A 27,517-nucleotide genomic window follows, 5' to 3' on the forward strand; every position below is an offset into this window, starting at 1 on the left:
CATCCTCCCACACAGGCCCTTGCCTGGCGGAGCCTCTGGGTCCTGGCTCGAGAAACCTCCCTGGACCTGGAGTGGCCTCTTTAGGGCACATGTGTCAAGAACCAGCTCCAGGGCTGCGTGCAGGCCCCCCGCTCTCCCTCTCGGTAACCCCGAGGCCCTCTCTATAGAGTCCCCATCGCCCCAGTCACTTCCTGCCCGCTTTCTAATCTCCTGTGCTGAAGTCCTGCCACCCCCTCTGCAAATGGTGTAAACTCCAGGGACCAGCTGTCTCTTGCATCCCGGGATCACTGGCACCTGGTACTGTGCCTGGCACACAGTAGGCCCTCATTAAATGCTGTGCTCAGAACTGAGGTGTACTTGGAAGCCTTACATTGATGGAGAACAGCCTCTGGGCCTGCCCCGTGGTCAGGAAGTGAGCTTCCTACTACAGAGGGGAGTCCAGGCCGGGGGGTGGGGGTGGGGGGTGCTGTGGGGATGGCCAGGGCTCAGCCCAGCACCTGAGCGCCCCGCCCACCAGCTGCACTGCCAGACCCATGCTCCGCCCCCTGCAAACGACCTTGAAGGCGGCAGCTTGGGTAAGTTCCCCTTCCGCTTCCTCCCGCCCCACCACTGCTGCTCCTCAGCAGGCGCCTTGCCAGCCTCCACACCCCTTGTGCCTGCAGAAACGCGCCTGGCCCTGAGCTGTCACCACCGACACTGTCCAGGCCCCGGACACGATGCAAGCCATCAAGTGTGTGGTGGTTGGAGATGGGTAGGTGCCTGGCTGGACTTCGTCCCAGCCCCCAACCAGGATGCCGTGAGATCCTCCCGCCCTGGTGTCCCTGGGGAAGCCCCTGGCCCTGCAGAACGAGGTGTCCCTGGAAGGCAGCTTAGAGGGGTTGCTTCCTTCTTCTCCTATGGCTCACAGCCAGCACCCTGGGGTGGGCTGAGGACAGTTTCACCCTCTTCAGCCCACCCCACCCTGAAAGCCATCTGGGTGGAGGGTGCAGGACAACGCCTGAGTGTGCCCGGGCCCCTCACCTGCACCCCCAAAGCTGGGGGCAGGTCTCCCACGGAGGTGAGCCTCAGCCTTCAACTCTGTGGAAGCACGCGGGAAGTGGGAAACCCGAAATTCAGCCTTCGTCCCCAGGCTGACTTGGGCTCTCGTCACTGGTTTGGTGCTGCTATGTGGCCTTGGGCAAGTCGCAGCATCTCTCTGAACCTCAGCTTAACCATCTGGGAGGAGGAGGCCTATGCCCTAGGGATGCTGCGGGGTCACTGGACATAAGCTGAGTGGCTGTCTTGCTTGTAGTGTGTGCTCAGTAACCACCCCCTGCTGGGACCCCCACTTTCTTTCCCTTCCCTTCAGCCTGCTGGGGTGGGGAGGATGTGTGGGGGATGTGGGCGAGGAGCAGAAGGGGCAAAGGGATGCTGAGAGAGAGGGGAGGAAGGAGGAGGCCACAGGCTGGAGGGTGATTGTGGGGTCTGCAGGGGAGGGGCAGGCTGGGCTGACACCTTCTCAGTTGTTAGATCCCAGTGACCCCAGGCTGTCATGTCTCCTGGGGACCTCAGTTTCCTCATCTGTAAAATGCCGAGTCTAGGCCAGGTGCAGTGGCTCATGCCTATAGCCCTAGCGCTTTGAGAGGCCAAGTTGGGAGAGTTGCTTGAGGCCAGGAGCTTGAGACCAGCCTAAGTATCACAGTGAGAACCCATGTCTACAGAAACGTTTTTTTCTGGGGGGGGGGGGCGGTCTCGCTCTGTCAGTCAGGCTAGAGTACAGTGGCACAATCTTGGCTCACTGCAGCCTCTGCCTCCCAGGTTCAAGCGATTCTCCTGCCTCAGCCTCCTGAGTAGCTGGGATTACAGGTGCATGCCACCACACCTCCCTAACTTTTGTGTTTTTAGTAGAGACAGGGTTTTACCGTGTTGGTAAGGGGCTGGTCTCGAACTCCTGACCTTGTGATCCGCCCACCTGGCCTCCCAAAGTGCTGGTATTATAGTCATGAGCCACCAAGCCCGGCCACAAAAACATTTTTAAAAGCCAGGAGTGGGAGCACGTCCCAGCTATCGGGAGGGTAAGGTGGGAGAATCGCCTGAGCCCAGGACTTTGAGGCTGCAGTGAGCTATAATTGTGCCACTGGGTGACAGAGCAAGACACTGTCTCTTAAAAACACAAAATAAAAGGACAGGTCCCATTTGTCAATCTGTCGTGCCTGCCAGCAGCCATGTCTTAGGGTCGAACCCACAGGCCCAGCTTGGGGCTTTCTGTAAATCCATCCCAGCATGTTCTAGCTAGAAGGAGCCTCTTGTCCAGCCCTCCCATGCTACAGAGGAGCAGCCCAAGGCTGTGAGAGACTCAGCTCTCCCGGCCTGGGTCCTGTGGCCCCGACTTCGGCTCTGACTCATCCAGGTGGGGGTGGGCCCGTTTGCCCACCAGCCTCAGCTGATTCTGATACATGGCCACTTATCTGCCCGTACCGGCCTGGCCCTGTTCACTTCTGCTTTGTATCTGATCCGAAGAGGGGCAGGCGGAAGTCAAGGGTTAACGTCCCAGTCATTCAAAGTTACCTCGGGACAGGCCCTGGGGAGGGCGGTGGTAGAGAGGAGAGGATGAGTTGTCTCCTCTGAGCAGGAAGTGACAGAACCAAGCAGGGCAGGGGAAGGCCCAGAGCTGCCCCCCACCCCCACCCCGGTCTCGGGGCTTTGGATGAGCTACCTGCACCTGCTCCCAGTCTCGAACGCTGGGGGTGGAGAAGGCGCGCAAATAATGGCGATCTCCGATTATCGATCCCTTCCTTCCTATGTACCAGCTCTGGGGTTAGCCCAGCCTTCTCTATTTATCCTCTCACCAAACCTAACAGGTCCATTTTACAGGTGGGAAAACGAGTTCAGGAAGCCATGCAATTTGCCCAAAGCCTCACAGGATTTGAACCCAGCCCACTCTGACTCAAACCCTGGCCCGGTAACTGCTCTGTTCCGTGGGTTGGTGAGAGGGAAGAGCCCGGTCAGGCCTTCCCTGGCAGCCACCGGCTGCTGCCGTGTGTCAGGCCCTGTGCTAAGTGCTTCCACAGGCATCGTTGGATTAATTCCTCAGCACTCCTATGAGGATGGGCTCAGCCTGATTTTCTAGATGGAGAAACTGAGGCAGAGGCAGGTTAAGTGACTCGTCCAGGGTCACGCCACTGGCAGGTGGTCCGGCTGGGGTCTGAAGCCCAGGTCAGGCGTCGGGGGCCCCTCAGGATGGCCTGAGTTTGTGGGGCACCCCATCTGTCTCACATCTCTGGTCCCTGGAGAAACCTGTGGGAAATGCAGATTCCCAGCTCTGCGAACACCCATGGGTCAGAATCTCTGGGGCTGGACCCTGAAGTCTCCACTTGAACAAACACGCACAGGACCTGCAGGCTCTCGGGTGTGAGAACACAGACATGTGGCATCTCAGATGGGGAGACAGGGACCCAGAGGGCTAGGCTGGGTGGATGCTGAGGTCTTCTTCGCAGAGGACGGGGCAGAAACCTCCCCATGTCTCCGGCAGAGCCCATGACCGCCGCCCTCTTGCACTTCCTGTCTTTCAGGGCCGTGGGCAAGACCTGCCTTCTCATCAGCTACACCACCAACGCCTTCCCCGGAGAGTACATCCCCACCGTGTGAGTTCCTGGGGACACGCAGTGCTGGGAGGAGGGTGGGGAACGTCACCAAGTCGACCCGCTTTCAGGCACTTCCTGCGGGCCAGACCCTGTGTAGGCACCCGACGGGGTGCCAGAGCCACAGCCTCCAGCCGGGCAGAGCTGCCTGATGGTCCAGCCGAGAAGCAGCACCGACGCTGAGAAGTGCTGGGGGTGGGGTTGGGGGGAGGGCTGGAAAGGGAGGAAGGAAGGAGGCAGTGGCCTTTACGCTGGGTCTCCAAGCAAAGCGACGTGGAGGAGCAGAGGCTGGGGAGGAGCCTCTGAGGAGGCCAGCTGGGCTGCGGGAGGAGGTGATCCAGAGGGTCCAGCCCCACGGAGCAGGGACACCTGGGGCTGTGGCGTGCCGAGGGGCGGAACAGAGCCATCTGCAGGCCTCAGAGGCTCTGCGCTCTATTGCAGGACGTCGAGGCAGGGCTGTCATCGGACGTGGCGGGAGTGTATTGGTGTTAGACTCAGGAGGGAAGGATGACTGGGGAGTCACCAGCCCCTCTCCAGCCAGCCCTCAGGGGCCCACATCACTCCTAGGACATTTCCTTGACTCCCTAGCATGGCTCTCAAGGCCCCTGATGCCCTTCACTCAACCTCCCGCCTGGCCTCATCACCCATTACTTGGCTTCAGACCCTGCCTCCCCGAGACACTACGGTTCACCACAAGTTCCCTGCACATTCCTACTCCAGGGCCTTTGCTCAAGCTGTTCCTCTCCCCATAGTGCTTTTTCTCACCACATCCACCTGCCTAAAGCCTCCAGACCCAGCTCCAGTGCCCCCTCCTCCAGGAAGCCTTTCTGATCTACGGCGAAGGGGTCTCCTCTCCCCAGAGTGACTTTATCTGGTCTCTCCCATGATCATGAGCCTGTGGAGGACAGGGAGCCCTGGCCAGTCCTTTCTGGGTCTCCCTATTGTCTTAGTACAGAACATTCTGTGTGGTATCAGACACACATTGCCTTACACACAACACGGGTTTTGAGTTGACCTAAATTGAACATCATGGGAGGGACCGCAGGAAGATCGATCATAGCCACCACCTAGCAAAGGCCTGCTGCGTGCTGGGCCCTGCACAAGATGTCACGCACATGTGATCTCATTGGATCCCCCTTGGGAGATGGCCATTAGCATGCGCAGGACACCCATGGGGAAGCTGAGCCTCACAGCCACGAAGAGGCTTGCTTCCCAGGCTTACACGGTCCTGTCTGGCTTCAGAGGCAAGGTCCATGCAGAGCCTCTCTGGGACCCTCATTTCTTGATCTTAATGAAACCCCCTTTTAGGAGCAGGGATCAGGCTCTCCTAGGAAGAGGAGGCAGGTGGAAGGGAGAAGAGACCCTGGAGCTGAGATGCTTCCAGCCCCCCACAGAGGGTCCCCCACTACCCACCCCTACCCCAGACTTGAGTGGACTGAGTTCCCTCTGCTGATCTCTCTCCTCGTGACATTCTACTCAGCTGGCCCAGGCTGGAGGAAGGCAGGGAAACTCGGGCGGAGAGCTTAGAAGGCCGACTTCGCCCCAGCTCGGTCCTGATGCTGGTGAGCGCCCCTCTCTGCACCTGTCCTTACATACAAAATGGGCACGGGGATTCCTGCCCACTCACTGTCGACCAGCAGACTTTATCAGGTGCCTCTCAGTGCCGAGAGAGGGCTGGCTGCAAACCTGAGCAGGAGGCAGAATTAGGCGTGGCGGCTCCTGCTCAAGGCTATGGTCACCGGCAGGGCGTTGTCACGGCCTGTGTCCCTGGGTCTCTGGATGCTGGCTCGAGACCTCGCCCCGCCTTGGTGCCTCCTGGCCGGGTTGGAGGACCCAGTTGCTGAAGGACCTTGGACCGATCACTTCCCCTCTCTGAGCCTCGATTTCCTTTTCTATAAGAGGTAGAGGCTTGGAAGTCCCAAGCTGCTTCCATTGAGATGGACGGCTGAGGCTGCTGACGCCAGGCTACGGCCAGGTGCCCTCAGCAGCCTGGAGGCCCCTGGTCCCTGGTGGCTCCCAGTGGACTTTCTTGTCATCCTGGGCAACCTCGCAGAAGCTGGAGGAATGGACCCGGCCAGCTCTACCTTCCCAAGACTCTCTGAAGGGCTGGGGGAAGGTATCCCACTAGGGCCAGCTCCGTGCATGTGGCCAACTATCCAACTGCACAAGGCCCCATGCTCAGAAGGGTCCTTCACCTTGTTTAATGCTCTGGTGTCTCAGAATCTTGAAATTCTTATTGATTTTTGAACAGGGGACCTGCGTTTCCATTTTGCACTGGGTCTTGCAAGTTGCATGGTGAATCCTGCATCACACGCTCCTAGGGCTCCTGGCACGGTTTCTCAGTCCCAGCTGAGACCCCAGAGGGTTATCCTGCTACTGCCAATGCCTGTGCCTCCGTGAAGGGCTCGTAACGTCATCACACTGGGCCTTTGACATTGAAGGGGGATGGGGAAGACAGGATGGGTTGAGAAAAACAGGCAGCCCCAGATCTCTGGCATCTGAGATGAAGATGGAGAGAGCTTTTGGGCCAGGGATGGTAGGTTTGGGGGCTGGGGAGGCCGGTGCTGCAGAGACAACATCAGAGAAGCCTGAGAGAGCTGGCTTCCTTGCTGCTAGCCAAGAGGGGTTCCCAGCAAAGGAGTGGATTTGAACCTTCGGAGCTGACACTTGCCTGAGCAGCCCATCAGTTGCCGGGACTCGCAGGCTGCCCTGTGATTGGCTCTCGCCGTCCCCGCCTGCTCTGTTGTAGAGACCCTATACTGGAGCCGGCAGGGCGCTATGAGATCTTTGCACCAAATCCCCCATTTCGCAGATGGGAGCCTGAGCCTGCTCTGTGGATGGCCCCATGCTAGGTGTTGGGGATATAGAAACATGGCAGGAAGACGGTGCCCTCGGGTGCCTGTGACATCGAGGGGCTCCCCCTTACACCTCATCTCCTTAGATCCTGCTCCAATGGAAGCCCTGGTGAGCTTTTAAAACAGAAAGTTGGGGCGCTGTGGCTCATGCCTGTAATCCCAGCACTTTGGGAGGCTGAGGCAGGCAGATCATGTGAGCCCAGGAATTTGAGATCAGCCTGGGCAACATGGAGAAATCCCATCTCTACAAAATAAATACAAAAAGTAGCTGGGCGTGGTGGTGCATGCCTGTAGTCCTGGCTACTCGGGACGGTGAGGTGAGAGGATCGTTTGAGCCTAGGAAGTTGAGGCTGCATTGAGCTATGATCATGCTACTGCATGATCATAGCTCAGTGGGCAACAGAGTGAGACCCTGTCTCAAAAACAACCACACAAAAACAACGGAAAGTGATCCTGGCCTAAATCCCTTCTGTGGCTCCCTTCACACTTAAAACCCATCTTGACGTTCAAACCGTGAACAACAGCCCCCTCTCCCCAGCCTCGTTTACCACACTCCCTTACTTACCCACTTCACTCCAAGTACATAGACCGCCTTGATGACTTCAGCCTTCCCCCAACCTCTTCACTCCCCTTCTGATACCCAGAACCCTCCTCACTTCCCGTCATTCAGTTCCTTGCCTAGACATCGCCTCCTGACCCCCTGTCTAAAGCAGCTCCCCTCCTCCACCCTGCCCTCTCCATCTCTCTGTCCCACCACCCTGCTCAGCTGTCTTCACAGCCCCCACACCCCAGCTTCATCTTACTGCTCCTTCACTGCCGTTCCTCCTCGGGGATGGAAGCTCCCTGAGGACAGGGCCCTCATCTGCCTGGCTCCCTGCCGTTGTGCCAGTTTCTAGAACAGAGCTGAGCGCATCCCTGTTGCTCCGTCATGAACGCCCCCCGCTCCCCACAGGCAGGCAGGCAGGGGTCAGCTCTGCATGGAAGAAGGCGTGTTGCTAATTGAGGTCGAATCGTTTGGCACTGAATTTTCACTTTCATTTGAAATCCTCTCTTGGGTGAACTGGCGCATCCAGCCTGGGATTCCGGTGAGCAGGATGACATCAGCCTCCCTAGCTGTGTGCGCCAGGCTCCAGCCTCTGCCTTAGCTCAGGCCCCTCTTCTGTTGGGTATTCTGTTCCCTCCTGCTCCACCTCTCCCCACCCTGTGACACCTCCAGCTGCCTTCATCTTTCACCAGTGACATGGTAAGGGCCTCCCCTCCCGGCTGACCTGCCACTTTCCCCTCTGACCCCTCCCTAAGACTTCTCCAAGAGGGACCTTTTCCTTTCTTTTCTTTTCTTTCTTTCTTTTTTTTTTTTTTGAGACTGAGTCTCACTCTGTTGCCAGGCTGGAGTGCAGTGGCACGATCTTGGCTCCCTGCAACCTCCGCCTCTCTGGCTCAAGGAATTCTCCTGCCTCAGCCTCCCGAGTAGCTGGGACTATAGGTGTGCGTCACCACAGCTATTTTTTGTATTTTTAACAGAGACAGAGTTTCCCCGTGTTGACCAGGATGGTCTCGATCTCTTGACCTCATGATTCGCCCTCCTCAGCCTCCCAAAGTGCTGGGATTACAGACATGAGCCACCGCGCCCGGCAGGGACCTTTTCTAAATACAAATCTGACCTCATCACCCCTGCCTGGTTTGGCGCCGTGGGGGCTCCCCATTGACTTGAGAACAAAGATCTGACTGGTCCAGGCCCCTCTGACTGCCATCCTTCCTCACCCCCAAGTCACCAGCCATGGGTGCCCTGTGGTCTCTGGGTTCCTCCAAGGCACCATCCTTCCTCCCTGGGGGTGGGCTTCACTGGTGGGCCGGGGATCCCTGGGGGCTGCACAACGGAGCAGGCGGGGCAGCGAGAGCCAATCACGGGGCAGGCCTGAGAGTCCCGGCACCTGATTGGCTGCTCATGCAGGTGTCAGCTGCGGAGACTCAGATCCACGTTTGCTGCGAACCCCTCGTGGCTGGCAGCGGGGGAGCCAGCTCTCAGGCTGAGCTGATCTGGTACCTGCAGCGCGGGCCTCCCCAGCCCCCTTCCACCTGCTCCATTCCCCTCCTCCACTCCATTCCAGGCCGGGCCTCAGACTTCTACAGGCTCTGGGTGAAAACACGGTATCCACTGTCTCCAACTCTTTTTTCAGCCATGAAATAGCGGCGGCGCTTACCATGTGGGCTTTTTCTGAATTGGGTAACAGGATCTAGCCTTGCTCTGCCACCCACTGGCTGGGAGATCTTGGGCAATTCCCTTCCTCTTTGTGAGCCTCAATTTCTTCATCCGGAAAATTGGGTGAGGGTTGGCCATGGTGGTTGGTGTGTAAGGTTCCTCTCTGGTCCTGGCTGCCTGTAGGTCTCGGTCTCTCTCTCTCTCTCTCTCTCTCTCTCTCTCTCTCTTTCTCTCTTTCTCTCTTTCTCCCCACCTCCTCTCTCCTCTCTCTCCTGCCTCAGCTTCCCAAGTAGCTGGGATTACAGGTGTCTGCCACCACGCCCAGCTAATTTTTGTGTTTTTAGTAGAGATGGGGTTTCACCATGATGGCCAGGCTGGTCTTGAACTCCTGACCTCAGGTGATCCACCTGCCTCAGCCTCCCAAAGTGCTGGGATTACAGGCATGAGCCACAGTGCCCGGCCACCTGTGGGTCTCTTATGTAAGGGGGACCCTCCTAGGTGTCACACCATTGACATATCCCTGTAGCTGCCCCTCTGGTCCTCTGGGGAGGGGCCCAGTGGCAGGGGCATTTAGGGGCATGGAAAATGAGACTGCTTAGCTTCTTAGCATCTCCCAGTGGGGTGGCTTGAACATCCTCTGTTTTTTTGGATTCTCCTAATGATCCCAAGAAATAATTTCCCCCTCCACTTTAAAGAGATTGAGGCTCAGAGAAGTTAGGTTACTCACCCAGGGTCACACAGCTAGGATGTCCTGGCTTCACAAAGAACTCGTTGTCCCTCCCAACAAGAAAGGTTCTTGACCTCTTCAGGCCTCACTTTCCTCATCTGTCTAATGGAAGTAACTTAAGATCCTTTTGTGTTAGATCACATGAGCCTTCAAGACCTAACATGCAAAGAACCTCAGCCCCCTGCCTGGCCCCAGAGGAGGTGGCTGGTGCTTCTCAAGGTCCCAGCTCTTTCGCCATCACTGTGGCCCCAAGATCCCAGGGATGACCCAGAGGAGACGGGTGCCTTTGGTTTGAGGACTATCGGGGGGCTTCTTGGCACTAGCCTTTTAGCTAGACATTAGAGGAGGGAGTGTCCAAGCATTTCCCAAAGCTGTGTTCCTGGTCAAAACCAGAAAAACAACACAGGAACTGCTTTTTCCATCACACCCAGCTGTGTCTCCCTGGACAGCGCCTTCTTCCTGAGATTCCACAGCAGGGTAGGTGGTACCCAGAGCAGGCGCAAGGCAGCATCTCCTGTGCACCAGATCCCGGGCCCGCCCCAGGGTGCAGCGACAAACAGGTCAGGTTTAGTGCCTGCCGTCTGGGAGGCCGAGTTCCCCAAGGAGTGCTGGTTTAGGTGGGGTGGGGGCCCCGACATGGCTGCAGGTCAGGAAGGGCTTCTTGGAGGAGGTGACATTGAGCAGGGGCTGGAGGGATGAGTAAAAGCCTGGCAGTGGGAAGGAAGAGAAGGGAGAGAGGAAGGAAAGCGGGAAGCCAGAGGCCACTGTTTGCAGGCACTTTCCAGACAGGTGGGAACAGGGCCGTCTGAGGAACTGAGAGGTGACCAGGAATCCTGTCCAGGGCCGGACAAGCACAGTGTCTTAAAAAGGCTGGGCTGCCCACCGGCACCCGGTGAATGCAGGTGGAAGGGAATTAAACCAAAGTGAGCTGAAACCCTTCGGATGCCACCTCGTCCAGGAAGTCCTCAGAGAATGCTACTCAGTGTTGGGCTGCAGAAGCACTAATGCTTCAGAGTAACAGGAACAAAAGTTTGGAGGGTTGGGCAGCCTGGAGGGTGCGGGGGCCGGAGGCCAGATTAGTGAGAACATTTGGACAGCTAAGGTGGGAGAGACATTCTGGGCGGGGGCTTCTTGTGGAACAGCACGGGGAGGTGGGCAGTGTGAGCCTTTCCTGGGAAACAGCTTGGCTGGTGTGTGAGGGGAGGAGTAGGAGGAGAAACCCGAGGAGGAGCTGGAGGTCTCAGTGGACCAGGTCAGGAGATGAGGCACAGGGCCTGTGTGGGTGACCACAGTGTGTAAGTGAGAGTGATTCCCTAGCCCTCGGGGCAGAGTGTGTGGGCATTCCCGGAGGCACAGCTGTGCCCTGGGGCAGTGAACGCTGCTTGTGATCACTGGTTTCTTACCTAGTTTGGTCACTCGCTGGCTGTGTGGCCTTGGGCAAGTCACTGCATCACTCTCCACCCAGTTTTCTCTTCCACAGCTTTGGGGAGCCAGTACCTTCCTTGAGGGGATATGTGTAGTGAGAACTGGCTTGCAACACCTCCCCTGCTCCGAGCTCGGAGTCCTGGGCTGGCCCTCCCAGCGTTCTTTGGGCTTCCCCCTCTCTGACGTTTGTCAGGCCCCTCGCCCCGTGTCTGGCTTCCTGCCAGCTGTGAGGGTCATCAGGCTTGCGCTCCTCGGTGGCGCCAGCGCTGGCTCTGCACCCGATGCATGGTAGGTGCTCAGCAAATGCATCTGGAGGCTTGTTCCGTGGCCCTGCAGGGCCCTCTGGGTCTGGCGGGAGATGTTGGGAGTCAAGGTCGGTGCCCCACGCTATCCCCTCAGCAGCACGTGTCGCCCAGGCTGGAGTGCAGTGGCGTGATCTCAGCTCACTGCAACCTCTGCCTCCTGGGTTCAAGCGATTCTCCTGCCTCCGCCTCCTGAGTAACTGGGGTTACAGGCGTGCACCACCATGCTTGGCTAACTTTTTGTATTTTTAGTAGAGATGGGGTTTCCCTGTGTTAGCCGGGATAGTCTTGATCTCCTGACCTTGTGATCTTCCTGCCTCGGCCCCCCAAAGTGCTGGGATGACAGGCCTGATCCACCACACCCGGCCAGCACGCGTCTTTCCACCATGTGCCGTGGCCCTTCCAGTGGTCCGTGACTGACAGCTTTCACATGCACTCTGGGGTGGGCTAGAAGGTTCCAGAAGCAGCCCTCTTCCCCTGGGAGATGGGAGATGAATGGCAGCACCCCAGCTTCCTGCCGCCTGGAGATGTCCTGGGCACCGTTTCTACTGTCTCCTAGGCAGCCCCAGCAGGACTGAGCACTGGCGGCCCACTGCCGTGACAGCTCGACCGCCCGCCCTGTGTCAGCTGCTGCCCCCTCCCTTATTCCTTCCCAGTCCCCTTCTGCAGCATCCTGGGGACACCTTCCAAATAAACCCCTCGCACCACCTCCTTGTCTCAGAGTTTGCTTCTGGGGGAACCCAGCCTGAGATGGGATGAACATTCATTCAACGAATATTGAGGCTGGGCGCTGAGGCTCATGCCTGTAATTCCCAGCACTTTGGGAGGCCAAGCTGGGCGGATCACCTGAGGTCAGGAGTTTGAGACCAGCCTGACCATCATGGTGGAACCCCGTCTCTACTAAAAATACAAAAATTAGCCAGCCGTGGTGGCGCATGCCTGTAATGCCAGCTACTCAGGAGGCTGAGGCAGGGGAATTGCTTGAACCCAGGGGGCGGAGGTTGCGGTGGGCCGAGATCTCACCATTGCACTCCAGCCTGGGTGACAGGGCGAGACTCCATTTCAAAAACCAAAAACCAAAAAAGCAAAAACCAAACATCGAGTGATAACCTCGCTGCGCAACCTAGGAAAATAATTAAGTTTATTCTCATCGAGACTCGGAGGAAAAGTTACATAGCCTTGAACAGTGACCTTTCCAAAGGACAGTTACGGGTAGGAAAAGGATCAAGAGATCATCTTTTTCTCTTCTTGTTTACTTGTATTAGATTTTTAAAAAACATAATGAATCAGTAATGAAACAAACCCAACCCAACTGCAAATGCTGTGTGACTTTGGGCCAGTGTCAGGCCGTCTCTGGGTCTCAGCCTCCGAATGGAGTGACACAGGGCTGGGCCGCGGTCCCCAGGTTCTGGGCTTTGAGATTGACCTTGCCGCTGCCCTGCCTGCCCCCCACAGGTTTGACAACTATTCAGCCAACGTGATGGTGGACAGCAAGCCCGTGAACCTGGGGCTATGGGACACTGCCGGGCAGGAGGACTACGACCGCCTCCGGCCGCTCTCCTACCCACAGACGGTGTGCTGCTCTCACTCCCCTTGCCGCCCTGCCCTTCGCTGCCTCCGTTCCCTCCACCTGGGATGCCCTTCCAGCCAGCTCAGCCCGGGAAACGCTTACCGTCCCCCGAAGGCCCAGCTCAAGGGGTCTGCCTGCCCTGCACATCCCAGGCAGAGCGGGGCCTCCTCTCACTCCCCCAGCCCTGCGCTGGTCCCCCGTCCTCACAGTGCCCGTCTTCCCACCCCGCTGCCTCCCGGGCACCCCCTGTTTCCGGTGATGGACTCTGCACAGGGCCCCAGGAGCAGCCCAGGATGGTGATCCCTGGGAGTGCGGGGGGAAGGGCAGAGGCGGAGGATGCCTGCAGGTGGCTCCCGGGTCCCCACTCGTCCTCCAGGACAGGCAGGGAGGCGGCTGAGGCCAGCGATCAAGATGGCAGACAGTATGGATTGGAGTTTGGATTCTGGAATGCCAGATCCTCCCCTTGCCAGGGTGCACCTTGGCAAACTCTTTAGCCTCTGGACGCCTCACTTTCCCCATCTGAGGAATGGGGCTAGCAGCAGTGCTTGCTGCAGTGACATGTGACGACAACCACTGGGCCTTTAGCAAGCGTCCTAACGAACGGCAGCCTGCTGGTAGAGGCGAGAAGGGTGTCTCTGCTCTGCCCAGATCCTATGTCCCCAGCGTCCCTGGGCTCCTCCACCCTCAGGGAGCCCCAAGCTCCACCTCTCGGTGGCTGCCACGGGGGACACCTTCGGGCCCTTCTCACTGGCGACCCTCCCTGCTCTATCCCCAGGATGTCTTCCTCATCTGCTTCTCCCTCGTCAGCCCTGCCTCCTACGAGAACGTCCGAGCCAAGGTGAGCTGGACAGAGTGGGCCTTGGGGGCGCGGGGGCAGGTGACCCTGCGGGACAGAGGGAGGAACTGGTAACTCTAGGCTGGTCCCGGGGGCAGCAGAGGCCACATGCAGAGGGTTCCCAGTGCCAACCAGGGCTGGCAAGGGGACTGAGGGGGTGAGATTTGGAGGGTCTGAGGTGGGGCAGGCGCTGCGGTGGTTAGCTCTCCTCCTCCTCCCCTGCAGCCTCACGTCCGCCTCCGATCGCCACACAGCCTCGTGCTGGCTCCTTATGTCTGCACAAAACCTTGCCGCCCCCTTTCCTACAGCCCCGCACCCTCCTGCCTGCACAACCTCGCGGCCTCCCCTCCCGGTGCCACCTCGCGTCTCTCCTGCCCCTCATGCCCACCTCTGATCTTCTCGCAGCCTGGTGCCCCTCTTCTCCCCACACCCTCTGCTCCCCAAAACAACCTCGTGCCCCCTCTTGACCCATACAACCTTGCGTTCCCCGCCCCCACCTGTCCAGTGGTTCCCGGAGGTGCGGCACCACTGCCCCAGCACACCCATCATCCTGGTGGGCACCAAGCTGGACCTGCGAGACGACAAGGACACCATCGAGAAACTGAAAGAGAAGAAGCTGGCTCCCATCACCTACCCGCAGGGCCTGGCACTGGCCAAGGAGATTGGTACGGGCCTTGGGCTCTGAGAGGGGAGCTGGCTGCAGGGGAGCCCTGGCTTGGCCTCGTGGTATGATTGTGCATACGAGCTGCAGGGCCAGGCTATGCTGTTCCAACTTACCTATGCTGTGTATTTGCTGTGTGACCTCGGGCGAGTCACGTAGCCTCTCAGTGTCTGTTTCCTTATCAGGAAAGCATGGGATAGTGATAGCTCCTGCCTCCTGGGGTGGTTGGGGGAATTAAATGAGTTAATACAGGTGGAGCTCCCACACATGCGTGTGGGAAGCACTCTGTGTTAGCTAGTAGTTGTCCCAGTAGTATTAGTAGTATCTATTAATAGATACTGAAAATAAGGAGGTGTGTTTTGAGCAGACAGAAGCAGAGACTGAGTGGGGTGCTGTGGTTGCTTGGAGGATAAGTGGCAAGTCAGACTTGGGTGTTCTGGGAAGGCTTCCTGGAGGAGGTGGCCCTGAGTTAGATCTGAAGGGTGACCCATTCCCTTCCACTGCCTTCTTGCCTCCCTTTCCCCATCCCCTTGACTTCTCAGCTCAGCTCCGCTCCTCTTTGCCTCCAAGTCACTGGGCTGGAAAAGAATGGTAACTTCTCAAGGTCGCCCAGCTAGCAGGTGGCCCGGCGATTTTTGAAGGAAGGACATGAAATTGTTGGCTTACTGCTGGGGCGGTGGGGGAAGGGGGGGAGGTGGCTTCTTTGCAGTGGCTCAGGGCTGCTTGCACCAGGGAGGTGACAACCATGGGTCTGGCTTCCTGCATGGCGCCCAGGACTGCTGGCTCTGTCCCTGTCCCTGGTAGGTCCCAATGTGCATGTAGCCCAGGGATCCCTGCCCAAGAGCCCAGGGCCACCAGCTGAGTTTGGTCACTGTGAGCCGTGCCCTCTGCCTCACCATAGGGCTCTGCAGGCCCGGGGTTTGGCCCCCGAATTGAATCCGCTAGACCTCCCCCCTGCCCCACTGCCCCAGCCCCGCCACTCCTCCCCCTGACGGAACTGGGAGGGCCCTGGGGACTCACATCTCGTCACAGGAAGGGAAACCGCAGCCACCACCTCCCTCCTCCCCTGACTGGCGTGGTGACACGGCCATCTTCCCCAGGGGCCTTGAACGATGGCTCACACCCTGGGTCCCTTCCCCTGTCCTGGGGCCACAGCTCCCTGGGGCCTGCTGGTCTTTCCTTGCAAATAGCAGGGACTCATCCCTGCCTTCTCTTTCTGACCAACAGCAGCCCCTACCCCCACCCCTGGACTCCTTCCGCTCAGGGGGCAGCTCTCTAGCCTGCGGTCTGCTGTCACTGACCCTTCCCTTGCAAAGTGCATGCTTTGGGATCATGTGGAGGGTTCTGGAGGCCTGGGTCCTGGTCTTGGCTGTGACACTGATTGGCTGTATGACCTTGGGTTAGTGGCTGCTCCTCTCTGGGCCTCAGTCTCCCTATCCGCATAAGCTGGCCTGGACAGTTCCCATAGGCCCTCTCTCCTCTAGGGTGGTGACTCAGGCCTCCTGGCTTGGCCTCTAGCCAACCTCTCCTGGCTGACCCTGCAGGGAGCTGGGTTTGGGCAGTGATTCTGACCAAGCCTCAGGCCAGCCCAGGCCTGTGGGGCATCCTGGGGGGACTGGCAGGGCTAGTGAGGAAGGCAGCAGCTGCCTCTGCCCACCTGGGCTCCCCAGCCCTGGGATGACGAGTGTTGGGGGCAGCCCTGAGCGCAGCTGATAATCACGGCTGATGTGGACCCAGCACTTCCTGGGAGCCACTTCCTAGCAGCTACGATGAAGGACTCTCGTCACCTCCGCTTTACAGCGGGGAAACAGGCTCAGGAGGACAAGTTGCTGGCTTAAGGCCACCCAGCCAGGACGTGGCCCAGCCCAGATTCCAGTGCGAGTGGACTGGCTACCCGAGCCACAAAGCTGAGGGCCATCTGCCCTCCCCCAACCCCTCGCCCTCCCCGCCGGCTCCATGGCTCCCCTGCCCCAGCTTCAGCTTGACTAGCCATTGCTTGGCAGTAAGTCCTAGACAGACAGGAGACCGCGGCTCGGAGACAAGGAACCAGCTAAGTCCTAGAGAGGTCAGAGGCAGAACCAAGGTGAGCCCCGGCCCCCTGGCGGCTCAGGACATGTGTCCTGGGTGGGTGGATGGCTGGGTGCCAGAGAAAAGGCAGCTGGTGGATGTGGGGGAAGTGGACGCAGATGTGGTCCTTTGTGGGGAGACAGTGGCCAAGTGCCCAGTGACGCCTCCTCAACAGAGGGGGCTGTGGTGACCAGACCCTGGCCTGGGCTCAGGGCACCCTGCTCGTGCCAGCCAAGCCCCACGCCAGCCACTGCCATGATCCCTGGTGGGTGTACATGGCTCCAAATAGAGGGGAAACCCCCAGCATGTGATTCAGACCAAGTGACATCCTCTCTGAGCCTCATGTCCCTGCCTCACCCTTCCTTTCTCCGCAGCACGGGGCCTCAGTGGGCTCCCCTGTTCCAGGGGCCGCCCCTCCCAAAACCCCGACTCCTCCTCCCAGCTCCGTGCCTTTGGGCCGTGGCTTCCCCTGTTTCCGAGTTGGTGGAGTGGGAAATCACAGTGTTTCTTCACGGTGTTGTCGGAAGTGCACAGCTCAGTGCCTGGCACAGAGCCGGGGGTGACCAGCGTCCATCCCCTTCTCTCCTGCTGCAGAGAAGCAAGTGGGCTTTGGCGGAGGGCCCAGAGCGCCCCCTCCTCTCTCGGCCTTCCTCTTGGTTCTAAAATCAGTCCCCAGGCCAGCACGTGTCTCAGAAGAAGGGGTTTTGTGGTTTTTCATTTCAGGGAAACGGTGTGGCTTGAAATGGACATGGGAAGTCACACAGACTCTTTGCAGAAGGTCGTGGGACACTGTCCCTGGGGGTGGGGGCTCAGCCTGCCTTTCTCCCCGTCTGTGCCCCGGGCTCTAGCCCTGAGAGATCTTCATGTGGGAGAAGGCTGGGCCTCCCATGGGAGGAAGCGGGAGCTCTCTAATTCCACTCCTCCCGAAGGCTCCCAGCTGTGCCCAGCTAGAGGGAATATGCCCAGCGTGTGCCTTTGGGTGAGTCACACGCTCTGCACCAGCCTCGGTTTCCTCGTCTGTAAGATAAGGATGGTGCTAAGGAAGGGGCAGATGAAGTTGGGAAGTTCTGGGGAGGGGTCACGAGGGCTTCAGGCCTCCTGGGGATTGTTTGCAACCCTGGGAGAATCCTGGAGGGATGGACTCGGCAATTTTTCTTTTTTTCTCCTTTTTTTTTTTTTTTTTTTTTTTTTTTTTTGATGGAGTCTCATTCTGTTGCCCAGGCTGGAGTATACTGGCACGATCTCGGCTCATTGCAACCTCCACCTCCAGGGTTCAAGTGATTCTCCTGCCTCAGCCTCGCGAGTAGCTGGGACTCTGTAGTAGTGTGCCACCACGCCCGGCTAATTTTTGTATTTTGAGTAGAAACTGGGTTTCACTGTATTGGATGGGCTGGTCTCAAACTCCTGACCTTGGACAAGGCAATTTTTTAGAAGAAGGTGAGGCTTCCAGAGATTTGGTCACTGATGCTTGAGCCCTTTCCTTCCCAGAAAAGCATCAAAATTCCTGCCTGCTTTCCACGAATTAAGAGCTATGTGTCCGGCCGGGCGCGGTGGCTCAAGCCTGTAATCCTAGCACTTTGGGAGGCCGAGGCGGGTGGATCACGAGGTCAGGAGATCGAGACCAACGTGGTCAACATGGTGAAACCCCGTCTCTACTAAAAATACAAAAAATTAGCTGGGCATGGTGGCGCGTGCCTGTAATCCCAGCTACTCAGGAGGCCGAGGCAGGAGAATTGCCTGAACCCAGGAGGTGGAGGTTGCGGTGAGCCGGGATCGCGCCATTGCACTCCAGCCTGGGTAACAAGAGCGAAACTCCGTCTCAAAAAAAAAAAAAAAAAAAAAAGAGCTATGTGTCCAAGGAAGACACAGACCTGCCCTGTAGGTCTTAGTCTCTCAGTGAATTCAAGCTCGCTATTTCAGACGTGTGGAAACTGAGGCACAGTGACATTAAACTCCCTGCTCCAGGTGACACAGCCCCCAGGTGGCCGCACTGGGACTGGAACCGGGATAGTGGCTCCCACAGCCTGGTGTTCAGTTGTATGGCATGGGAGGGGTGTTGGACCAGAGCCCCCTCCCTTCCCTGACTCAGGCTTTGCTGTCTATCCCCCCAACCAGACTCGGTGAAATACCTGGAGTGCTCAGCCCTCACCCAGAGAGGCCTGAAAACCGTGTTTGATGAGGCCATCCGGGCCGTGCTGTGCCCTCAGCCCACGCGGCCGCAGAAGCGCCCCTGCAGCATCCTCTAGGGGTAAGAGTCCCCGCTCTAGTGCTCCGTGACCCCCAACTCCCATACACAGCAGGCCCTGGATGAGATGTGGCCTTTGGTTCACTGTGAGTGGCATTTAGGTCAGGACAAAAAGAAGCTGGGTATGGAGCTAGCCTCAGTTTCCCCAGCCTACTTGTCACTTGCCTGGGCCAGTCCCACTCTCTGAAGCTCATCTCTCAGAGGCAAGGCCCAAGGTGCAAACAAATGCCTGGTTCCCGCCCCCCCCCCCCGCCCCGTGACCCACCGGACCAGGGAGTGGGATGTCCTGGGGCTTCCACTCTGCCCATTCCTGCAGGGGGTGATGGAAAAGATGCCTTGGCCCCTGGCCCCAGGAGAACCCCGCTGAGCTAGGGAGACCTTGCACCCACAAACCGGGTGGAGGTGGGACAGACTGAGCTATGAGACCCAGAGGGCAGATGGCGGGGTGCGTATGAGTTGGACGCAGCCCACAAGGCTCCCTGGAAGTGTGGGACGAGAAGGACAGAGAGGCCTGGCGAGGTGGGGGGGGCAGCGCGGCCAGTCCTGGGGGGAGGCAAACCTTGAGCAAAGGCCCAGAGGAGGGAATGAGCGGTGAGCCAGGAAGGCGAGAGCTGTGGACTCTGCATGTCCCCAAATTCTCTCCCCCTGCTTACCTTCCTTTCAGGTTGCACCCCAGCTCTCCCAACCAGATGGGTCTGATCTTCCAGGATCCCCACCCAAAGCCCGATGGCACCCCGGCTGGCCATGCCATCCCCTCCCTCTGGCATTCCTTAGCAGATGGCTGCAGAGCTTCGTCAATGGTTTTTTCTGTACCGGAAGCCTCCTGAGGTCAGGAAGATGCAAATTTGCAGGCACTGCCTCCCAAGCCCCTCATGCTCCTGCCTTCCTGAGGACCAGAGGGGAGCCCCAGGACCCATTCAACCACCCCTGTGCTCCTGCCGTCAGTGCCAGCTGCCGCCCGTGGAAGCATCTACCCGCTCACTCAGTCCCACCCCACGCCTGACTTCCCTCTGGAAACTGCAGGCCGGCTGGTTGCCGCCACCACTGTGTTCCTGCAGGGACAGGGCTCTTACTCCCTCCTGAGGCAGCCTGCTCTAATATAGATAGTCCTGCTTGTCGGAGAGTTCTTCTGCCCAGCAAAAATGAGTGTCTCAGAAGTGTGCTCCTCTGGCCTCAGTTCTCCTTCTTTGGGACAACATAAAACAAATAGAATTTTCTACATCTCTGAAGGTATCTGCTCAGCCAGTGGAAAGTCTGGGTTCAACACGGTCCCTGCCATCTCTTAAGACTTTCTGCTCCACTCACAGGATCCTGAGCTGCACTTAACCTGTGAGAGTCTTAAACCTTTTAAACCTTGCCAGTCAGGACTTTTGCTATTGCAAATAGAAAACCCAACTCAACCTGCTTAAGCAGAAAATAAACGTATTGATTTAAGTTTGGAGATATCATGATTTCAGGTGCAGCTTGATCAAGGGGTTCAAATGATGTCATCAAGGCTTGCTTAGCTCTAGGCTCTGCCTTCTGCTGGCTGGTTCATTCTCAGGCAGGTGACTTAGGGCTTCGTCCTTCCAAGTTCAAGTTCAAGCCAAAGAGAGCAAATGTCTATCCCAGGCAAAGTTCTAACTAAGGTTTATTGTGATTGGACCAGCTTAGGTCCTAGGCGCCCTTGCAACCAATCATATTTGTCAGAGCCGTGCTGTGCTGTGCTCTGATTGGCCAGGTCTGAACCAGATGCCGGGCCAGAACAGAATCGCCGCAACCCCAGGGAGAGCATGTGTGTCGGGGAGGGACGGTGGGTTCCAAAGTGGACTGAGAGCCTGGCGGGAATTTGGGAATTTGGGCCCGGAACCCTCAACTTCCGCTACTGGAGGTCGTGAGAAAGTGTTCATTCCAGGAGTGAAAAGAAATGGTGCTGGACCCGGCCGGTGCTAAGCAAAGGAAAGTTTCTTTAAAAGCGAGGCGGAGTTGTTGTGAGGATTTAAGAAGCTCAGACAGGAGCTCCGCAGCACCTGATCCAGTCGGTCCCACCTCAGGGCTTGCTAAGTTCTGGGGAGGTGCCGGCCCTCCCCCTCCTGCGGACACTCACTCTCCTCTATCTCAACTTCTCGCTCATTCATCAAACACACATTTATTGAGCACCTCTCCTGTGCCAGGCACTGTTCTAGGTGCAGGGGATCCAGCAATGCCCAAGAGTCCCTGCCCTCGGGAGGCAGACACTCTAGAGAGACTAAGATCTAAGAGCCCACCCCTGACAACCCAGAAGACCCCAATTTCCAGCCCATGAAATGCTTGAGTTTCCACCTTGTGCTTTCCCAGAGCTCCCAGCCAACCACATTGTCCCCATAAGTCCCCCTGCTCTGAAGCAGAGCCCCCCAGCAGCTCACTCACCTCCTGGGAGCCCCCCACTTAAGAGGGACTGGTTGCAGAGGGGAAACCCATTTGCTTTTCTTAGTTTCAGGTCAGATAAAGTCATGATGTTTTTAAAGTTACTTCTCTTCCGAAACAGAAAGGAAATACTAAAACCTGCCCATCCATGGCACAATACAGACGGAGATGGCCAGGACGCCATATCCTAGAACGTTTGGTGTCTGAGGTCCCTGAGTCAGTCCCTGCAGTTAGCTAGAGTCTGAGGAAGCCTCTCTCTGCTCCCTCTTCTTCACAGAGCCTTGGGATAAACTCCAGAGTGTCTGCAACAAACCATGACCCTGGAGGCCTGGCCATCCTCTGCCTCCTGTTCTTATTGTCCTCACGCCTCTACCATCAGACAACTCTCATTGCACTCACGCCTCTACCGTCAGACCGGACTCTCATTGCACTCACGCCTCTACCGTCAGACCGGACTCTCATTGCACTCACGCCTCTACCGTCAGACCGGACTCTCATTGCACTCATGCCTGTACCATCAGACTGGACTCTCATTTCTTCCACCCCACGTTCACGCTTCTTTCTTTCCAGGGTTTTGTACCTACTGGTCCCCTTTCCTCGGACCCTTTCCTCCACTCCTGGAACCTCCCTGAAGGTCAAAGGTGGGCTGGGGTCTCCTTCCATGTGTGTTCAGCCCGTTAGGCCCACCTCCGTAGAGACAATCTTTGCTTCTATATAATAATAATGTCAGTAAATAACTTCCTTTACTCATTGTCTTGTCTCCCATGCACATATTATCTCATTTAACCTTCTAATAACCTTCCGAGATAGGTACTCATAGCCACGGTTTGCAGAAGAGGAAATGAAGAAGTGGGAGGGCACAGGCAGGACTCGGCTCGGATTGACAAGGGAGATGCTGTGCCTTCCCACCCTCTGCCTCTGTGGCCATCCTTCTTGCTAACAGAATCCTAGTTTCGTGCACAGCAGCAATGCACCTAACACCAACAAAATACTTGTTTTCCCAGCTGGTTTTGTCATTGGGGTTTTCGGGTCACATAGGTTCTGGGCAAGAAGACATATGTGAAAGTCAGCTGGAAAGATGGCTTCTGTGAAAGTTGTTTTCTTCCATAAAAAAATGACAGGCCCAGCGGACACTGCCCCTTGTGCTGTCCCCTCTCTGGCCTGAATACTGATGGGATGTCTGGAGCTGCAGCAGCCCTCTTGTGAGCTTGAAGTCACAAACATAAAGATACAAGGCCACAGGCTGAGAGTGGATGAGCAGGAAGATAAAAAGAGCCTGGGTCTCTAGCAGCAGCAATTGGCAGCTGAGCCGATGCTAACAGCTGGCTGGTTATAGGACAAAAGAAAATGGAACTCCCTAATTGTTTATGTCACGGTTGGTCAGGCCTTTTGTTCCTGAGGCGATGGGACTCCTAGCGCAGTGCTCTTTCCACCATAGAACGGTTCCCAGCAGCCACTGCTCATGAGGAGAGCGGCTTGTTTCTGCTCTGCGAATTGGCTGAGGACGGAGGCCCCTCATGCAGGAAAGAGAAAGCTTGTGGGGAGTCAGTGAGAACCTGTTTTGAAACAGGAAGACCTGCTGGTTGCGGGCAGGAGCTGACACCATGGTGTGCTCTCTCATTCGACAACAACCCCTCCCAAGTGCCCAACTAGTGCCAGGCCTGGGCTGGCAGCCAGCTCGATGCCTCACTCAGCCCCTTCTTGCAGTGAAATCAGGGCCTGGTGGTCGAGGAAAGTGCCTGCCAGGCGAGGCCCCTTCGTCTGGTGTTCTGTATTCTAGGCACTGGCTGTTCCTTGTCCCTTCTTCCAAAGCAGAGGCCCGACGTCCCCTAAGCTCCTCCGATCCTTTCACCTTGGCATTCACTGGCCACCAAGCCTGGACAATTCGGCCCCCCAATATCTATTAAGTCCATCCCTTGTCGCCATGCTGCTCCCTAACCTAGACCTGCCACGCCTCCCCTGGACAGTAGCCACAGCTTCCCCAATGGCCTCTGCCTTCCCTCTCTCTGCCTATGCTCCATTTTCCACCAGGTGGCCTGAGGGATCGTTCCCATTTACAAACAGCTGTGCCGTCCAAAATGCTGATACAACCACGGACTTATTCCATCTCCAGTCCTTCAGCAAATAGTTATTGAGACCGTGTGTCAAACCCAAGGCTTGGGGGAGGGGCAAGCATGAGCCCGCTCTAGGGAGCTCACAGGCCCAGCCATTCGAGAGTCCTGGGAAATGGCCCCTCTGCTTGGATGTCTCCTGAGCATTTCAAACGCCCACGCCCCTCCCAGCCTTCATCACTCCATAAATGCGTCCAGGCTCCAAACCAAAAACCTGGGAGGCCTCCTTGACACCTTCCACTCCCTCAGCGTCCACTTCCAACCCGTCACCGACAACCTCCCCAGCATCCCAGCGTCCCCCTTCTCGGCGTTGCCATGGTTTCTAATGTGCAGGCCAGCACCGTTTCCTCCCTGGAGTCTTGCGGTAGCCTCCTGCCACAGTCAGCGATAGGCGCAATAATGCTGTGTAACAAACCAAACCACTTTGAAATCCAGAGGCAAGCAGCAGCAGCCTGTACTCACTGGGCACAGCTGGGCAGTGGGTCTGCTGACTTAGGAGGCTTTTCCTGGTGACTTGGCTTCAGGCTGGGGACGGGTGTGTCTGGGTTGGCTCCGTCCATGTCTCGGCCTCCTTAGACCGGCATTCCCTGGGGACACGTCCTTCTTATGGCGGATCACAGGAGTACGAGAAGCCAAGCCGAGCCATGCAAGCCTGGCTGAGCCCAACACCAGCGGGGCAGGGACAGGAACTCCTCCCAGACTTGGAGGAAGAGAAGTATTTGCCGAGCAACCGTCCTGATGCTCATACCTCCTATTTTCCTTGTTTTCCCTCTTGCCCTTGGCCGTGGGTTATCTCCATGGAGCATCCAGAGAGATCATGTTAAACCACCAATCAGATCAAATCACTCCCTCGTATAACACCCTCCAATGGCATCTCGGGACATTTGGCACGAAGCCTCCGCCCTCAGCTACCAGGCATGCAGGATGTTTCCAGGTTCTGCCTCCAGAGCTCGCTTGGCCCCGTCTTCCCTTTCCTTGCAAAGCTCCAGCCGCAAGGGCTGCGGTCTTCTTTGGCTGTGTCCCCACACGAATCTCATCTTGAATTGTAGTTCCCATAATCCCAAGGGAGGAACCAGTGGGAGGTAACTGAATCCCACAATCCAAGTGGGAGGGGTAATTGACCCTCCATGCTGTTCTCCCGATAGCAAGTCAGTTCTCACGAGATCTGACGGTTTTATAAGGGGCTTTCCCCCTTTGGCTTGGTACTTTTCCTTCCTGCCATCATGTGAGAAAGGACGCGTGCTTCCTTCCCCTTCTGCCATAATCGTAAGTTTCCTGAGTCTTCCCCAGCCATGCTAAACTTTGAGGCAATTAAACCTCTTTCCTTTATAAATTACCCAGTCTTGGTTATGTCTTTATTTTTATTTTAAATTTTATTTTAGTTTTTGAGACAGAGTCTTGCTCTGTTGCCCAGGCCTGGAGTGTAGTGGCACAATCTCAGCTCACTGCAACCTCCCCACCTCCCAGGTTCAAGCGATTCTCCTGCCTCAACCTCCTGAGTAGCTGGGACTACAGGTGTGCACCACCACGCCCAGCTAGTTTTTGTATTTTTAGTAGAGACAGGGTTTTGCCATGTCGGCCAGGCTGGGGGTATGTCTTTATTAGCAGCGTGAGCCCCGACGAACGCAGGCTGCTCCCAGGATTTTCACTGTGTGCCAGGCACCTTCCCGCCTTGGGACCCTTGCTCGAGCTGCTCCTTCTGCCCACAGCACTTACTCTCCCAGAGTGTCCTCCACAATCACCCCACATTCAGTCTCAATCACCTCCTCCTGCTGCTTCTCTCTGGGTGCCTCTGGTGAAGAACAGTCTTCATCGCTGTTTATTAAATAGGTCTATTTGTTTCTAACGTGCTTTCCTTCTAGGCTATAAGCTCAAACACACACAAGGACCTATGTGTTTTATTTTACACTAAGACCCTATTGAGTTCTGGCCACCTAATCCATGTGGGATGAATGTTTGTTACTTGTATAAATAAGTAAGTGGGTGAAAGAACGGACTTCAATGAAAAGAGACTCAACCATCCCAGTGACCCAGCTGAGCCCAGCTTCCAATCACTGCAGCTAGGTGCCCCCCTGTGTGAGAGCTGACCTGGATGTGCCAGCCTGGCTGAGTCCCGAGACGACTAGCAGACAGCCAGCATCAAAGAAGAGAAGAATGGCCTGAACAAGCCCAGCCAACCCACGGCATCATGAGGAATCATGACATGGCTGGCGTAAGCTGCTACGTGCTGGGGTGGGTTGTGACAGAGGCACTGATACTGCACCCGTGACTTTTTGGAGGCAACTCCTCTGATCTCTGACCTCTCCTCCCTACCCTCCCTACCCACCATTCATTCCTACCATGCTCGAGAGAGATATTGACATGTGGGGACATCTGACTCCATCGAGCTCTCACATGATATGGGAGGCAGAGCAGGACAGGCCCTGGAGAGGGAGAGGCAGATCCAGGATGTCCCTAGAAGGCTTCTGGGGAGGACCCCAAGGAAGGTGAAAGAGCACTTTCCCGCAGAATCCAAAATGCAATCCATACAGTTCCCATGTACTAACTATACGCTTCATATCAAGCTGTGGCGGGAGTTGGAGGTGCAGAGAGGCGTGAGGCACTCACTCACCAGCGGCCCAGAGGCCAGGGGAGAGACAGGTGTGTACATAGACACCCACCATGTGGCTTGATCCACACATCATCACAGAAATAAATTCAGGGCAGAAAGGAAGAGACTCTGGCCTCAAGGGGCTGGGGTAGGGACATTTCCACGCCCTCCTCCTCGCTGAAAAGCAGCCACGTCAATAAGGAGAAGAAGAAACAGAAACACAAACTCCCACCTTCAAAGAAGCCAGGAGACACCTGTAACCCCAAACCACAATGTATGAGCAGCGAGCGCAGACGGGGGTGGTAGGTGATTGAGCAGAGCTGAGGACAACAAACCTAAGTGCCTGCTGCTACATGCTGTGGTGGAGTCGGGGCTTTGGAGATTGAAAAGATGTAAATTACCTGGTCTTGCAGAATCCTGGGGAGGCTCAGAATTAGGGAACCCAGACACCATGGAAGGAGAGGCAGGAGGCGGAAGACAGGGGGTTATGTGGAAGTCTGCTTGGGAGGAGTGAGATTCCCTCCAGCACCCCCCCACCCCCGATCTTCTTTCTTTGCACTATGTGGCAAGGTGCCTACCCCTCCCTAACCCCAGCAGGGAGAATTCAGCCAGAGTTCTCTGGACCCAGGGACATTTGCGACAGGGCAGAGTGGGGTGAGGCACCAGACTGCTTTTGAAGATGCTGTCAGTTCGATGATGCTTTGCAAATAATCACTCCTTCACCTTCTCCTCCATGGGAGGGGCATGTTTCCCCACTCCCCTGATGCTGGGCTTGGCCACGTGACTTGCTTTGGCTACTGGAATGTCAACACACGCATCAGGAGGGACTTCATGAGCTTGTCTCCTTGGACATGCTCTCTTGTGGAGCCAAAACAGTTCACATGCCCTGGATGAGGCTGCTAGTTCCCAGAGTAAAAGAAATAGTGGGATGTGGGGACTCAGGCCTGGAATCCTAGCACTTTGGGAGGTTGAGGTGGGCAAATTGCCCGCGCTCAGGAGTTTGAGATCAGCCTGGGCAATGTGGCGAAACCCCATCCCTACTAAAAATACTAAAAATTAGCCGGAAGCACCTGCAGTCCCAGCTACTCAGGAGGCTGAAGCAGGAGCATCGCTTGAAGCTGGGAGGCGGAGGTTGCAGTGAGCCGAGATCGTGCCATTGCACTCCAGCCTGAGCAACGGAGCAAGACTGTGCCTCGAAAACAAAACAAACAAACAAACAAAAAGAGAAACATGGGACAGAGCTGTCTGTCTGACCTCCAGACCTGCAACTTGACACAGATCTGCCCAGCCAAACCTGGTCTGGACCAACCCATCCCAACTGACCTGAAGATGTGTGAAGAGAAGAAATACTGTTGTGTGCTGTAGAGATTTTTGTGGTTGTTTGTTACACAGCACTATCTGACTGATATGGGGAGAGCAAATGAAATTCTAAATATGGAACATGGTGACCCGAGCCCCCTTCCCCGGCCCATTTCAGGGGTGCCACCACCCAGCCATATACTCACCCCAGAAAGGAAATTGGGGGATCTGGTCACCCCAGAGAAAAGTCTTACAGATGCTGACATCTGGGTGTCCTTGACAAAAGATCCATCTGCCCCACGGAGATGCCCATTATTGTACGGGTACTGCTTTTGAGCTCCGGCCAGCTTTTAATGCCTCATTCTGAAACAGGAGTGGGTGACACAGGGAGAATGGTGGAAGAAGGCTCTAATAACAGCACTGCCCCAAATGAGAAATGACAGAGACCCCATCAAATGAGTAGAAGAAAAAGAATATCAGTAAGTAATAAAGATGATGTCGTGAGCAGAAGAAAACTTTCACAAAACCATTATTGTCATCCTTGAAGAGGTAAGGAAACGCATATCCACAAATGAGTACAGAAGGCCACAGCAAAGGACTGGGCAGAAATCAGGAGAGAGCTGGC

At 56.6% G+C, this 27,517-nt stretch overlaps 1 protein-coding gene and 1 pseudogene across 1 annotated transcript; both read left to right on the forward strand.

Moving 5' to 3' along the window:
* Positions 1–580: 580 nt before the first annotated feature.
* RAC2 (Rac family small GTPase 2) lies at positions 581–19,941 on the forward strand. Its single transcript, XM_003932889.4, has 7 exons — positions 581–751; positions 3,552–3,623; positions 12,585–12,702; positions 13,475–13,537; positions 14,040–14,199; positions 18,378–18,510; positions 19,172–19,941. The coding sequence occupies exons 1-6, from the start codon at positions 717–719 to the stop codon at positions 18,506–18,508; spliced, it is 579 nt and encodes a 192-aa protein (XP_003932938.1). The 5' UTR covers positions 581–716; the 3' UTR covers positions 18,509–18,510; positions 19,172–19,941.
* Positions 18,570–19,941, forward strand: LOC141582568 (uncharacterized; annotated as a pseudogene).
* Positions 19,942–27,517: the final 7,576 nt, after the last annotated feature.

This window comes from Saimiri boliviensis, chromosome 21 (assembly GCF_048565385.1).
Source record: "Saimiri boliviensis isolate mSaiBol1 chromosome 21, mSaiBol1.pri, whole genome shotgun sequence".
Classification (NCBI taxonomy): Eukaryota; Metazoa; Chordata; class Mammalia; order Primates; family Cebidae; genus Saimiri; species Saimiri boliviensis.

Excerpts from the sequence above, each read along its gene's own strand:
- RAC2 (XM_003932889.4), top strand. The coding sequence starts at position 717 with ATGCAAGCCATCAAGTGTGTGGTGGTTGGAGATGG. Across the intron at positions 3,624-12,584 it reads GGAGAGTACATCCCCACCGT|GTTTGACAACTATTCAGCCA; the intron begins GTGAGTTCCTGG and ends TGCCCCCCACAG. Across the intron at positions 13,538-14,039 it reads ACGAGAACGTCCGAGCCAAG|TGGTTCCCGGAGGTGCGGCA; the intron begins GTGAGCTGGACA and ends CCACCTGTCCAG.